Source organism: Staurois parvus, unplaced genomic scaffold (assembly GCF_062004578.1).
Source record: "Staurois parvus isolate SC_StPar_1 unplaced genomic scaffold, SC_StPar_1.0 ptg000750l, whole genome shotgun sequence".
Taxonomy (NCBI): domain Eukaryota; kingdom Metazoa; phylum Chordata; class Amphibia; order Anura; family Ranidae; genus Staurois; species Staurois parvus.
Window position 1 is genome coordinate 867,167 of NW_028318546.1, and position 15,416 is coordinate 882,582.

The 15,416-nt window shown below is 39.4% G+C and overlaps 1 protein-coding gene across 1 annotated transcript in view; it reads left to right on the forward strand.

Moving 5' to 3' along the window:
• The window catches only part of LOC149445011 (putative cation-transporting ATPase 13A4), an 88,410-nt gene that overhangs the window by 42,632 nt on the left and 30,362 nt on the right, over positions 1–15,416 (forward strand). The window contains exons 8-16 of the mRNA XM_089654289.1: positions 1,620–1,692; positions 2,122–2,253; positions 3,761–3,931; positions 5,015–5,172; positions 7,336–7,524; positions 8,177–8,238; positions 10,431–10,581; positions 10,673–10,756; positions 14,592–14,751. Coding sequence (XP_089510415.1) covers positions 1,620–1,692; positions 2,122–2,253; positions 3,761–3,931; positions 5,015–5,172; positions 7,336–7,524; positions 8,177–8,238; positions 10,431–10,581; positions 10,673–10,756; positions 14,592–14,751 — 1,180 coding nt within the window. The remainder of the gene's footprint in view (positions 1–1,619; positions 1,693–2,121; positions 2,254–3,760; positions 3,932–5,014; positions 5,173–7,335; positions 7,525–8,176; positions 8,239–10,430; positions 10,582–10,672; positions 10,757–14,591; positions 14,752–15,416) is intronic.

Here is a 15,416-nt window from a genome sequence, read left to right on the forward strand (position 1 = left end):
CAGAATACAATAGAAAGAATATAACCGTCTTCTAAAATTTGAATGTCGATTAGAATTTTCCTAATTTAGTCAAATGGAATTCAATTCCACCGAATTCGGAAAATTCAGATCAAATTTGAAAATGAAAAAATGAAACTAAACAAATTTAGAAAATTAATTAAACACATTTAGAAAATAATAGAACTGAATAGAAAACAACAACAGAATAGAACAAAATAGAAAGAATATAACCGTCTTCCAAAATTTGAATTGAATAAATTTGAGTTTGAATAGAATACATTGGAGTAGAACAGATTAGAAAAGAATAGAATAGAAAAAAAACAATAGAATAGAATAGAGTACAATAAAATCGAAAGAATTAAAACAGGTTTTCCGAAATTCAAATTTTGAATAGAATACGTTTCACTTCTTACTATGTTTTGGTTGTAAAGTACTACAGATAGGAGAACAGGAATGAAGGCAGCCCTAAATTTGTGCCAGGCATGTGCAGAATAAAAACATTGGTTTCGTTTCGATCCATTATTTAAATAATTTCATTTAGTTAAATTTGTTCAATTCATTTTTGGAATTTGCTTTGTTTATTCATTTTCAAATTCGATTTAAATTTTCCGAATTCGGTCATGTTGGATTCAATCCGACTGAATTTGGAAAATTTTAATCAAATTCGAAAAGGAATAAACAAAACTAAACAAATTCTGAAAACTAAACTAAATTATTAAATAACGAAGTGAGATGAAACAAAACACATTTTTTCATTTCTGCACATTTCTAGCACAATGTTTGATGTCCTTCCAAATGTTAGGGCTTAGAACCCCCAATTGATTATGATTAGCTGTCTTTGTTACTGCTCTCCTGCCTTAAGTAATGTACATCCACAAAATAGTAAGAAGAAGTGAAATTTTTACAAGTAATCTCTATTTTTTATATTTCATATTTGATGGAGGAGGTAGGGGGAGGAATATGTGCCTGTCATGGTCCTGTGTTGATGACCCCGCTTGGCAGTACTGCAGTGAGTGTGAGGATCTTGAAATCCAGGATAGAGCCCGGGACAGACCAGGACAGTTGGCAACTATGGTTTCATGATGTAATTTGTTGGCTTGTACACACAGCCTGTAGTAGAGTAAATCTTCACATTCCTGTGTTCATAATTTCTGTGTAGAAACAGGAGACATCAGGCAGATCTCTGTCTGTAGTGTGAGACCTGATACTTCCTATGAAGAAACTACATATTCACAGTCTAGTGCTCTGCAGGTGAGAGCTAAACAGTAATTAGATCTGAAATTGACACAAATAGGCAGATCGATTTACAGAGAGCTCACCATACAGTGCTTTGTCACATTAGCACACATGTTGCTTGTCCCTTTAGCAAATAGGGACAAGCTAAGTGAATGAATACATGGACATAGGGGAATCGATCAGCGATGACACTACAAATGGCAGCTGCAACACATGCGTCCATCCTGACAAGGAAAGCAAACAAATGACACATGGAATAAAACTACATTAACACTTTGTATTAACATTTGTAGAAACATTTAAAGTTCTAAGTGAATGCATCATTTCCAGATTTGTATTCATTCTTATATTCATAAAATGCGTTTTGTATTTTCATTTTATAGCAATCCACAAAGCTACATAATTTGGTGAAAGCTCATAATAATATGAAGGTGACTGTGAGCAGCAGAGATGAAGGTAAGCTAAGAATAGTTAATTTGAACCAAGAAACATATGACAGGATTATATAAAGGTATATAGCAGTACAGTCCTCAGTGCAGAAATGCTGTAACAAAAGTATACTTTCCTTTATAGAAATGATATCTCCAGGAAACAAAACCTTCTAAAAGAATGATTCATTGTTGCTTTTATGTAACATTTGATTGTTTTATTCTTATTTACAAGCGTATTTCTACTGCTCATTTTGCATTTTTAAATAGAAATATCATTGAACTGAAACATCATAAATATTTTCCTAGTTTGTACTTGTGCAGTTTGATCATTTGTAAATGAATAATGTGGTTATAATAAGTAAACCAATGTAAATGATAGAATGTTATATAAGAAGAACTTTTATATAAATGTTATTTCCTTCTTAATCAATGTTTATGGTTCATTTTCTTTTAGAATACAGCCAAATAGAATCACGCCAGTTAGTACCAGGGGATATTATTATTCTATCTGGCAAAAACTTTTTCATGTCATGTGATGCCATTCTAATTAATGGGACATGCATTGTGAATGAAGGCATGCTGACAGGTGAGTATATTTACAGGACAAATACAATGCTTCTGTTTGGGTCCACTTGTGCTACATTAAAGGGGTAGGATATCAAAGCTATTGTAATGAATGCCATTAACCGCTTGCCCGCCATCCTATAACAGAAATACTGCTATAGGGCGGCAGGACTGCGCAAAATCACGAATATATGTGATTTTGCATTTCCGGGTAGGAGGCACACGTACTACCCGTGCCACCATTGGCTTCAGCTGTCAATCACTGGGTCCTGGCTAGTGATTCCCCACTGGCACTTGGCGCTCACCGAGTATCCCTGACAGGGGGAGAGGTCTGTATGTAAACAATACAGATCTCTCCCCTGTCAGCTCCTGCACACTGCTTTGTATTGCTCTGCATAGCAGAGCAATACAAAACAATATGCTTACACTGTAAAACACACACACAGCACACAGTACAACAGCACAGAGTTAACCCTTTGATTTCCCCAGATGTTAACCCCTTCCTGCCCAGTGTCATTAGTACAGCGTAAAAAAAAAATGTAACAATATGTATACAAGTTATCTTTTCTTGTACTGACTGCTTTAATCCATTCACCGCCAGAGTCATTTTTGCATTTTTTTTTACATACCTTTAAAAAATTATTTTAGGCTTGAATATTACATAAAACAACATTACAAAACAGTATGTTCTGAAAGCAGACACCTTAGAGAATACAATAGTGGTCTTTCTAATCATATATATTATTATTTAATTCAGGAAAAAATACACTAAAGTTAAATTAGCTTAAACAAATGTAATAAATTACCCAGTTTATCGATTTTACTTGGTTGCACGAGTAATGGATACCCAACGTGTCAACCAGTTACCAGGGTGTTTCCAAAGAGCCAGTGGCTCCACAGCCACCAAATTGCTTCCATCTGACATTTGACAGTCGGCTTATTAGATTTACATACACTTTGTAAGTGTGTATAAAACCCCCTGAATCCGCTGCAGTAGTTTCTATGGAGGTGGCAGTAACAAGGTTTAAAGCTAAACTCCAGATGAACATAAAAGACACAAATTTATGCAGCTTATTAGTGCATCTCTATTTTTGTTATGCAAGCAGTGTAAGTACCTGAATTGCTGTCCCTGTACAACATAGCTTACTGTAGGGAAGGGAGAAGCAGCAAAGGAAGTCAATCAGTTGCACTGCAATGCAAGGAGCACACTGATAGGAGGAGAGATAAGTGATAGCAAGATGAGGTTATCAGTTTGCTGCCCATTTTTTTTCACTGTCACAGGGTGGGGGTGAGGAGAAGTGTTATAGTAAGTGTTACTGAACTGCATCATAGAAAAAACAGGTCTCTTACCCTGGTAGACGTATGATGTAGTATGTAGTGTAAATATCAGATCTGCATGGATAGAAATACAAATCCTTTGAAAGATAAAATTACTCCCTTTATGTAAGATGAATTATCATTGGCTGGCCTGGGCACATCTTTGCACATTGCAACCTATGCCTAATTCTTATTTTTCTGGGTTTCCATAGGGGAATGTATTCCTGTAACAAAAACACAATTACCACAAATAGATAACACAATGCCTTGGGCGCAGTACAGTGGAGAAGATTATAAGCGTCATGTCTTATTCTGTGGAACAGATGTCATAAGGACAGAGTCGACTGCGCAAGGACCAGCCAGAGCTGTAGTGTTAAGGACTGGTAGGTCTGGTTTTTAAGTATTGCCAGAATATTTAAATGAAGAATGAGGAATTTTCCTTGATTTAAAAGACAAATATTAAACAAGGATTAAACTGTCCACTTTTATGGCTGTTTTGTGTGTTGCCATACAGTCATAATAGCTTTTAAGACATAAACCTGACTGTAAATAATGGAAAACTGTCCAAGACTGTTGAGTGTACTTACACTAAATTGACTTGTACTGCTTTTTGCAGTGCTGTAATTAATGGATCCCCTGCTGGTGGCACTGTGCTTTCTAGAGAAGAGGGCTGTAGTTCTGGTGTCCACCAGCAGGTGTCTCCCAGCAGCCAGCAGATCCCAATAGTCAGTTTCCATTTGATGCTGGCTGCTGGGAGGGTATTTAGGTCCTCCCCTACTAATTCCTTTCACTCCAGTGTTTTGCTGCTGTCAGCTTCTGTTGCCATTAATCCTAGTTTTATATTTGCTGTGTGCTGGTGTTTGGATGAATTTTGGTTCATTGTAAATAAATCTCACTTAAAGCATAAGACAGTCTCTTCTTGCATGTGTAGACATGCAAATTTGTCCATCGCTGCTGCTGATTCCTGACTAAGTTGGTACTTAACAATGACTAACTGTAGATGACCTAGCAACTGTAATTGCCAGAATAATTGCTTTGAAAAATTTCCAAATCTTCCAGCATCCACTTCTAAAATTACCATTCACTCTAAGGTTTACCTTCTCTCTACCTTTGAAACAATTTCACTTAAGGGCTGCCAGGATTATTTATACCTCTGTAATCTGTCACCACAAAAGCAATTGTGTAGAAAAGACTATAGTCAACTATGCCAAGACTTTTAAGGCAGTACTACTATGACAGAAAATGCTGTACTGCCAATTTATTTAACTATATATTAAATATATATATATATATTTATTATCAAATATGTAAATATGAAAACACATTATCCATTTTGTGTATACATATTTACTGCACATGTGTATAATTTATATGCATGTCATATTAAATATATAATATAGGTAAAATTGAAATATTGAATCCATTGCTAAATAATACTGTGTTTTCTTAACTCTATTTTATCCTAGGATTTAATACAACTAAAGGTGACATGGTGAGATCTATATTGTATCCCAAACCTCTGAACTTCAAACTACACCGAGATGTAAAATGGTTTTTCATATTTTTGGGATTTCTTGCTATTGTCGGCATAGTCTATGCTGTCATCATATTTGCACAGAGAAAGGTACTACAATGTAACTATATATACTTCCTTTTTTTGCTTTGCAGCAGAATATTAGAGATGTCATAGACCTAGCGGCATGATGCTGATGTCAGTGGTATTCCAATTTGAGCTATTTTTCAATTTTAATTAGTTTCTGTTTGGGAAGGAAATGAAAAAATAAAAGTGAGCATACGCATTGTCTTCTCTGACAGAAAAAGCCTATACATGATTCATTTTTCTTTTGTTCAACCAGCAGGTTGAAGGAAAGAAATAACTTGATTCCCCTATCCACACACTCAAAGTGGATGGGGGAATCACTCATGCTGGGGTATTTTATTCCTAGGACACTTCACCACTCTCGGGATAGACTGATCAGCACCAATTTTGCAGACATTTTCCAACAGGGTGGTTGTACAGATGTCAATCTACAGCATACCCATATACGGATCGAAATTTGGCAGGTCCCTGTTGAATGCATATATCACCAACTATAAGCTTTTTTCCTTTAATTGTCATAGTCTGTATATGTCCAGTCCTCGCCGGCTCTTCTCCACTTTTAACTCTCTACTTTCTCTGCCTCCACCTCCACCCAGTACCTCACCGCCCACGAGATTGCCAACCACTTCAAAAACAAGATTGACGCAATTCGTAGGGACTTCGCCACTGCATAGACACCCACCGCACTTAGCACTCCTCACACAATAACCCCCTCAACACTTTCCTCCCTTGACCTCACTACCACCGAAGAGGTCACTAAGATTGTCTCCGAAGCCCACCTCACCATCTGCCCCCTGGACCCTGTCCCCTCACAACTCCTGCGGTCCCCCTCCTCTTCCATCCTATGCTCCCTCACTCACAACTTCAATCTTTCCCTCTCCACCGGTACCTTCCCCTCCCCTCTAAAGCACACGCACATCACTCCCATACTTAAGAAACCCTCCCTGGACCCCTCCGACCTGAACAATCTAAGACCCATCTCCCTACTGCCATTTACCTCTAAACTCCTAGAACGCTTAGTCTACAATCGCATGAGCTCCCATCTCACCGACAACAACCTTCTCGACCCTTTACAGTCCGGCTTCCGCCCCCTACACACCGCAGAAACTGCCCTACTCAAACTCACCAATGACCTACTAACCACCAAAACCAATGGCCACTATACTATACTCCTACTACTTGACCTCTCTGCGGCTTTTGACACGGTTGACCACCCCCTCCTCCTCAAAAAACTGCACTCTCTTGGCTTCAGAGACTCCGCTCTCTCCTGGTTCTCCTGCCACGGGTGATTGTCCCAGTAATAGTTCCATTCTCCCCCATCCAGGCGCTCTGATCACCCCCCTTCCTGCAAGAATCAAAGGAGGCAGTGGGAGGTAGCCAAGTGGGAGGGAACCTAATAATTAAATATTCATCCAGTGCTGTATTATAAGTCTACACTCCTGTACCCTTGTATGCATGTTCTTGAGTATACAGGTGTGTAGGTGTAAATTACTGTATTTAAAGGTAAAAATCTTAATGGCTCTGTATGCAGCGCTGCTGTACTGAATTTTATATAGCAGTGTGCATTGGGTCATAAACAACAATACATCTGATTACAGTTCAGTAAAAATTGACACTTTTTCTTATCATTACTTAAATGCATTCTCTACCATGGCATATTGGCAACAAGTACCACAGCATTCTTATGTGAAAAATCTGTATACCTGTAATCAAACCCATAATTCACTTAACTGGCACATAGGAACACATGGTACACCTATTACCTGCTTTTATACTTTTTATTAATATTTCACCAGCTAAATCTTTTGTATTAGTTAAATTAATAAGCTCTTGTTGATTGGGCAGGTGCAGGATTTCTGTGTAATTATTGTCTTTTCTTTTAAAGAGATATAATTTAATTCAAAGAGTGAACCTTTAAAAGCGCCCAGTCCATATAAAAGGAATTTCAAGATCATTCATTTTCTCTAAATTTGGCTGGGTGCTTGAGTGCATTATAGTCAATCAGTATCAAAACTACCCTTCACTAACTCACCCTAGGCCTAAAATCTATGGCACTGTGCATTTGAAAAAAAAAAAAAGGCGTGACATAAAGTAAAGCTTCATAAAGGCCCCATTAGCACTTTGAGAACCTTTCTCCTTGACCATCTTTAATTGTTAAATGTTCTAAATATATTTCTTTGATCATAGGTTTCTGCTTGGAGAATAATTGTGGAATCTCTTGTACTTTTGACATCTGCAATTTGTCCAATCATTCCAGCAGCTTTGACAGTTGGGATTCTTTACGCTCAAAGCCGGCTAAAGAAGAAAAGTGTCTTCTGCATCAGTCCAGACAGAATAAACATGTGTGGGCAGCTTAATCTGTTCTGTTTTGATAAAGTAAATATGAAAATCCCTATATTTAATTATTTCTTTAAAAAAACATATTTTCAAATCAACAGCACACAACATGAACTAATAACAATCCTACTGCTTTTGTTTGAATTGCTTCACTTCACTGAAGTATAACAACATGGTGCTGGTGGGAACTGAAGTGTAAATGACACTGGAGCCATTTAGTAATCATGATAAGAAACTCTGGTCAACTCCAATGTAGCAATAAGTAGAAAAAAATTGACCACACTTATAATTGCTATTCTGAATTCAGTTTGGCTTAAACTATTCACACCTGAGCATTTTATAGCTCAAAGCTCCAAAAAGCTCTGAATCCAAAAACCCATATTTTTCGATTATGCCTGTTCACACCTTAATGTAGTGTTACTTGAGGTTTGTAGCTCAACAAAGTATATGAGCCTCTTCTGAGCTACAAGCTTCAAGCAGTTTTGTCCCTACAGGAGTCCTTCCCCCTCCCTAGTAGTTATCATTGGCTAACAATTATAAAAAAAAATGTTCCAGCAAAAATGATTAAAATGCCTGTAAGAACACTAAAAAAGAGCCTGTAAAAAGGAACAAAGGTGCTCAGCTAATAGAACTAATAAACAATATATATATATTCATTTTAGCACTAATGTGTTTTTTGACTTCTATATAGACTGGCACTTTAACAGAAGATGGACTTGATTTAATGGGTGTTATACAGTCAGGTGGAAATTGGTAAGTTTGAAATGAATATTCATTTTTGTATGATACTACTTTGCTGCTTACATACTAATTAGCATCTGACAGCATCTAAATATCAGAGGGCTTTATAGGTCTATTTAAGGAAAACAGATATCAAGATTGGGGAGTGGTAGGACATAACAAGTAAATTATCCATATCAATGCCCCTGATCCAGAGGTCTGCACTATCCAAGTTATGTGTCCTCATGCCCATCTCCGCTTCTAGGTTTGTACTGCTTAAAGTGGTTGTAAACCCCCTACATACACTTAGTGAAGTGACCAACTTCAGGTGATCCACAAATATGAAAAAAATCCTCCTACATAAGGTGTACCTGTCTATCTACAGCCCTCTCTTCTCAGCAGCTATTCAAAGCCCAGAATTTAGAATTTACAGTTTTTCTGAGCTTCAGAATGCAAGGGGTGGGGATCTGAAGTTACATTCTGTAGATCTCAATCAGGAAAGCTCTGAGAGCTAATTGGAGGGCCCCCCCTTCACACAGCACACAGGAACATAACTGAGGCTGTCAATCACAGATAATGTGCTGGAGCTCCCTCCTCTGTCACCTTTTTACCTTTCAGTGTCAGGAAGACTTGTCAGAAATGACTCGTGCTGTCAGGAATGGATTCAGCACTGGTGGTGGGACTCTCCTGCCGTGTGGGCTGCAGTACCAGAGCTGACCGGCGGGTGCTCTCAGCACTGGTGGTGGGACTCTCCTGCCGTGTGGGCTGCAGTACCAGAGCTGACCAGCGGGTGCTCTCAGCAATGGACTCAGCACTGGTGCTGGGACTTACCTGCCGTGTGGGCTGCAGTACCAGAGCTGACCAGCGGGTGCTCTTAGCAGCCAGAAGCTCACAATCAGCCAAACCTGGGGCTGATTACAGAAAGGTGTATATAAGGCATGACCAGGCCTGTGCTCTGGGCCTTGGTGTATGTCTCCCCATGTGCCCCTGTATCCTGTTCCTAGTTCCTGTGAGAAGATACCTTGTTGCCGACCCTGTCTGATCCTGATTCCTGTTGACCGTCTCCTGTTCTGACTACTGGCTCATCCCCGACCATCCTTCTGCCTGATCCTCTGTACTGCGCTGTCCGTGAGTTACTGAACCCGGCTTGTGACCTTGACCATTCTCTGCCTGCTCCTTTGATACCTTGCTGCCCGCACGTTGCTGACTTGGCCCGTCTGACCACGCTCACTACTCTGCCATCCATCCATCCTGCACGGATCCAGCCGTACCTGCACATACCTCTGGCGGATCCCTCTATCACTAGCAGGTGTACTCAGGGGCCGCGACCTGGTTCCTGTCTGCTCCAAGTCCATCCCCACCATCAGGGGCCCTGGTGAATAGCAGACTGGGACTTAGACTCCGCGCCCTGGGGAATCCTGCCCTGAGGACCGCTAGAGGTACCACCAGGCAGTCGTTACAGAACCCTACGGCCGGCCTGACCATTCCACCTCTCCAGCCCTGACTACGCCTGTGTTCCTGCACCTCCTAAGATTAGTGGAAGGTTAGTTTGTTCACTGTGCGTTTATATATATATATCTGGGTGGCTAATAATACCTGTATAATACTATACCTGAAACCTGCGTTTCCCTGTGTCAGTCCACACCTTTCTGGTCATTCCTTGATTCCTGACACGTGCGCATTGGAGAGGAACAAGGCAGTAGAGTGAAATGACACCTGGTGCTCTGGATTGAGACAAGTACACACTATAGAGGGATATGCTTTGTTCATATTTCATGGCAGAGGTTTACAACCACTTTAAGCCAAACCCCTAGAGTCATTTACGAGGCTAACAATTACTTTTGGGCTTAATCAGAGGAATGATAGACAGATAATGGTATACAATATTTAGGAGATGCATATTTCTGGATCAGAAACTGCAGCCATGATCTTGATATAACCACTTGCTCCCAAGGCTATATATATATATATATATATATATATATATATATATATACAGCCTCCACACTGGAAGTGGTTAAGTGTCATTAAATTGGACCTACTGTATACTGAAATGTTAATCCAATATTATGTTAACCATCTTTTTGGGATGGACAAAACGCAAAACGTAGGTGTTTGGTAAGGTGATCTCTGCTGGAGTGGTGGATCATCCAGTCTGAAAGCTTAAGATTTTTACACAAATATTAACTTACTTGATTTTGCATAATTTGTTACTTTGACCATAGCTTCCAGAAAATACTTACGCATGACCAGATGAGTGAGCTTTCCTGGGGGCCCATGTTTGGAGCAATGACAAGTTGTCACTCTCTCATCATGGTTGATGGGAATCTACAAGGCGATCCTCTGGACTTGAAAATGTTTGAAGCCACTGGCTGGGTAATATGAACAGTATACACATTTTTTATATACTCGCGCAATAAAAAATGGAAATAGTACTGCCAATTTAAAATATTTTTCACTTACACAGGCATTAGAAGGTGCTGGTACATGTGATAATGAGGAATCCTCAACTCAGAATATGGTTGTACAACCTCAGCCTGGATCGTATAATGTAAGTCTCTGATTGTAATTAAGAAAAATTGAGTGCAAACACCACTTCTGTTGTATTCTGAAGAAAACACATTGCAGCTGATTCACTGAAGAAGTAGGGCATGTTCACTTTCAAAGTGAATTTTAACTTTGAAAAGTGTTTTTTCATTTATCTTAGTGAATGAGGTAAAACATCTACTGTAGCAAATGTCTGTGATATTCGCTGCCATGCCCAGACAGGAATGTAACAGGGTTTAATATATGGTAGCTTTCTTAAAAAGTAAGGATTCCTTAATTTCGCTTCAGTTGTTATGGCATGTGAGAAGAATCTAAACCTATGTTCTGCACAGATGTGATGTCTATACAGATGCACAAGCACTGTGGTTAAGGTGTCAGAATTTCTCCTGCATCTACTTCTGCATTTGCCAGACTAAGTGGCACAGAGTTTTGTCTCTTGAACCTAAGGGTCAGAGGTGTAAAGAGAAAGGGTAGCAAGAGAAAGGGGCATTCCAACTTAAACAGTTGGTCATTGTAGGGGTTTTGCCCCATTTTCTTGTTGAGCACATCTGGTTGTGAGTTTTTTCTTCCATATACAGGAATTTGTTGTTGAACTGTTTTGGTGGGTTCTGGCTAATCATCTTTTCGCTGTTTCAGGTTTGGTGTTTCCTTCTGTGTGCAGTCATTCCCCTCTGGTGGTGGCCTGTTCTGCTTTGATCTTGAGCATCAGGTTGGTTCTCTGTGCCTTCCCTCTGTTCATCTAAGTAGGTTTCCAAATCTGGTAGGGGATTCAACCTCACCTGGTGTCAGATTTGAGCACTGGGTTTCAATTAATATTTGGGCTGCATGCAGTTCTCAGTTCTGTTTCGTTGTGCTAGTGGTAGGTACTGTGTTGCCCACCCCTGAGTTTGACTGCTTTTGGAGATCCTGTCAGTGTGTGATACCCTTTTTCCCTCTATGGATGAGAGAGAATGTACAATGCTTTTCTTGGAGTCATTTGAGGGACACAGATCCCATCATCTGCATCTATGATTCATGCGCTTGGTACCACTTGCTAGAGTAGAGAAAGGGTTATCATAGGCTGGCCTACAGTCTTTTTGTTTGCGGCCATTCATTACTTCTGAAGGCAACCTCATAATCTGACAGCTTCTGAATTCCTGTTCCCACAGAGGACTCCAAGAAAGGGATTTTTCGGTGAGTAAAAAATTTTGTTTTATGCTTGCACTTGATTGGATGATGGAAGTCAGAACAACCTCATTCACTAAGCTAAGTGATTTTTTTTTGCAAAGTGAAATTCTTGCAAAGAGACTTTTTATTCAGCATGGCGCATAAAGTTAATGATAAGGCACTTTTGCAAAATGAATTTTCTCTTTGTTTTACCTCATTCTCTACAATAAATGAAAACTCACTTTGAAAGTGAAGATGCTCTAGTTCTTTAAAAAAAATCAGGGTCATTGTCAGTATTACAAATCCAAAATATAATTTGAATATAAGTACCAAGAATAAAATGACATCAGAATTGTAATAGCCTGTAAAATATATTGATTGACATATTGATTTAGAAAAGGTGTAAAATATTAGCTACAAATTGCAGTACCCATGGCAACCAACAAATATCCTTTTTACTGGTCTGAATTGAAATCATATTGGGCAATATGAGTTACTGCACTTTACCCTTATTACTTTTCTCATTGCACCATTTAGTGAATTAGTAGAATTGTAGTTTTATTTAGCATACTTGAAACTTGTGCATAAAAGTACACTGTATGAGGCAAACCACATCTTACAGTTAGCTTACAGAAAGGCATATAACAATAATAAAGTTATGTTCCACAAAAAACAGTACTGATATCACACTTGCAGAGGTAAACACTAATAGCAAGGAAACAGGCTGCATGCAGTATGAAATGCAATATTGTCACCCTGCAGGTAATTCTTTAAGTCCAGGTCATAGGTATTTTTTTTTCCTGAAGGGAGGTCAACCTTGGGCATGCAGAGAATAATCAGACAGTACATGTTGTGAGTGTGCTTAAAACTTGAGCCATCTACATGTACATGGTAACATATGCCACAGTCTTTGTTCTGAAAAATATGCTTTATTCTCCCTTGTGCTACAAGGGAGAATCTGAAAGACACATACATATCCTTGGCACAATCATGTAAGAAATCATTCAATACATATGTTTTTCAGCACACAACTTACCTTAAAGAAAAACTTAAGTCAGTAATCACATAGTCTGTGACTACTTAGCATCCACCAACTGCTATACAATACATAGTGCAGTGTTCAGGAGTATGTCATATACAGCCCAGTGTACAGAGTGCTGTGGTTAGAATGTCAAAATACACATGATAATGTATATAGTGCAGGGCTCAGGAATGCATAATGTTCAAAACACAATGGTCAGAAGCATGTAGGTTATTAGACAGAGTACAACAAATTATACCTCCCTAACCAATCCAAGCCCCCTTCCCCCAGTGCAGATCTTTCCCCTCTCCCCAGTACAGCTCTCCCCACAGTACGTACTCCCCCACTAGTACAGATCTCTCCTCCTCTATGTATAGATCTTTTTCCCATACAGATTTCTCCCCCTAGTACAGATCTCTTTCCCCAGTACAGATTCTCTACCCTTAGTACAGATCTCTCCCCTCAGTACAGATTTCTCCCCCCAGTACAGATCCACCCAGTACAGCTTTCTCCCAGTACATATCTGTCCCCAGTACAGATCCCCTCAAGTATACATCACCCCCAGTACAGATCTGCGCCAGTAGAGCTCCCTCAAGTACATCTCTCTCTTCAAGTACAGATGTCCCCCAGTACAGCCCTCCCCCCATTCCCCATTAAAGACCCCTCAAGTACAGATATCCCCCCAAGTACAGATTTTTCCTATCCTCCTAAGTACTTATTCACCCCCCCAGAACAATTTTCATCCCTTTAGTACAGATCTCCCCCCCAGTACAGTTCTTCCTCCAGTACAAATCTCTCCCCAGTGCACATGTTCCCCTAAATACAGATTGCCCTACCAGTACAGTTTTCCCATCATTAAGTGCAGATCTTTCCCCCAGCATATGATCTCTCCCCCTTAGTACAGATCATTCCCCATTACAGATCTCTCCCCCTAAATACATATTTCTTCCTCCAGTATAGATCTTTCTCCCAAAGCATAGATCCCCCCCGGTACTGCTCTCTAATCAGAACAGGACTATCCCCCTATATACAGATCTTTCCCCATGAGTACAAATCGCCCCAGTTACAGATCTCAGTGCAGATCTCTCCACCATAGCACAAATCTCTCCCCCAATACAGATGTCCCCCTAAGTACTAAGGACAGATCTCTCTCCCCAGTGCAGATCTTTCCCTCATTACAGATCTTTCCCCCCATACAGATCCCCCCCTCAATACAGATCTTACCCAGTACAGTCCCCCCCAATAATACACTCACTGGATCAGACAACCAGGCAATTCAGAGTGAGAAGCCATCCCTTGGGTCTTGTGACCTGAACTGAAGAGGAGCTAAGGAGACCCTCCCTTGCTCTGAACTTACTAGCTCACCTTTTTGGAACTGCCTGTCTCACAGGTGGTAGCAGATACTCAGATTGGACCCCCCGTGCTATTCCCTTTTCTAAACCCCTGCTTTTATTGTTTAAAATAGATCACAGTTACAAAATTGGTAAAGAATCATGAGTGTTAATTAACAATAGTCTTCTATACACACCCTAATAATTACTGGGAATTGCGTCACATCCAAAGTTTGTTTTCTGTTCTGTTATTGTGTGACTGCACCCTCATAGCAGATCAAATATTGATTGTTGAAAGTAATAACTTGGTGAAATAATGTATGTTATCTCATTCCCCCTAGAACATAGTGCTTGGAGTGAATGTTTTGTTCCAGTACCCGTTCTCCTCAGCCATGCAACGTATGTCTGTAATAACTGAGGTTATAGGAGGTGATGGTGAATTAACTGTTTACATGAAGGGAGCTCCAGAAATGGTGGCCAGTTTCTGCAGGCCAGAAACAGGTAGCTTTATGCATTAAAAAAAATGTCATCAAACTTTAAGTAGCATTTGTAACAATATAAAAGTAAGATGTTATTTGATCATGTAGTCATTATTTGTAGCCCTAGCATCTATAATGTTTAAAAATGTAAAAATGAGGATGCAGTCTGTTACTGAAAGTTACTATCCTTGAACATTTCTCCTTACCCCAACATTCACCTGTGGAGGGGTTGTATTCCATCCTAGTATGTCATTGCATCAAGAAGCTTGTATTTCTTATGATTACCATGTATGTGACTTCTAATAGAGTAGCCAGTTTGATTAGGAAAATATCAAGCCATTCTCTGCGTGCAAACGTATCCCACCAAAACAAGGGACTAGAAAACAAAGTGTTAACATTTTCTACACACTGAATATAAATGCAACCAATCAGAAGCCATCTGTCACTTGCAAGAGATGTACTTGTGCATTTAAACATTTATGTTAAACATTTTCTATTCTCATTTAAAAACGTTTTTGTGTGTTTACTAAGTGATACATTTAAGGAAACATAGCACAAATAAGCTGTAAAATGGGAAAAATTCTGAATTCTTATTTCATGGTAAATACAACTGCAAAAATCTACTTTATACTATAAAATTAAGTTTCTTAATGGTGCAATTAAGTTTTGACTAGTTTTTGCTACAGT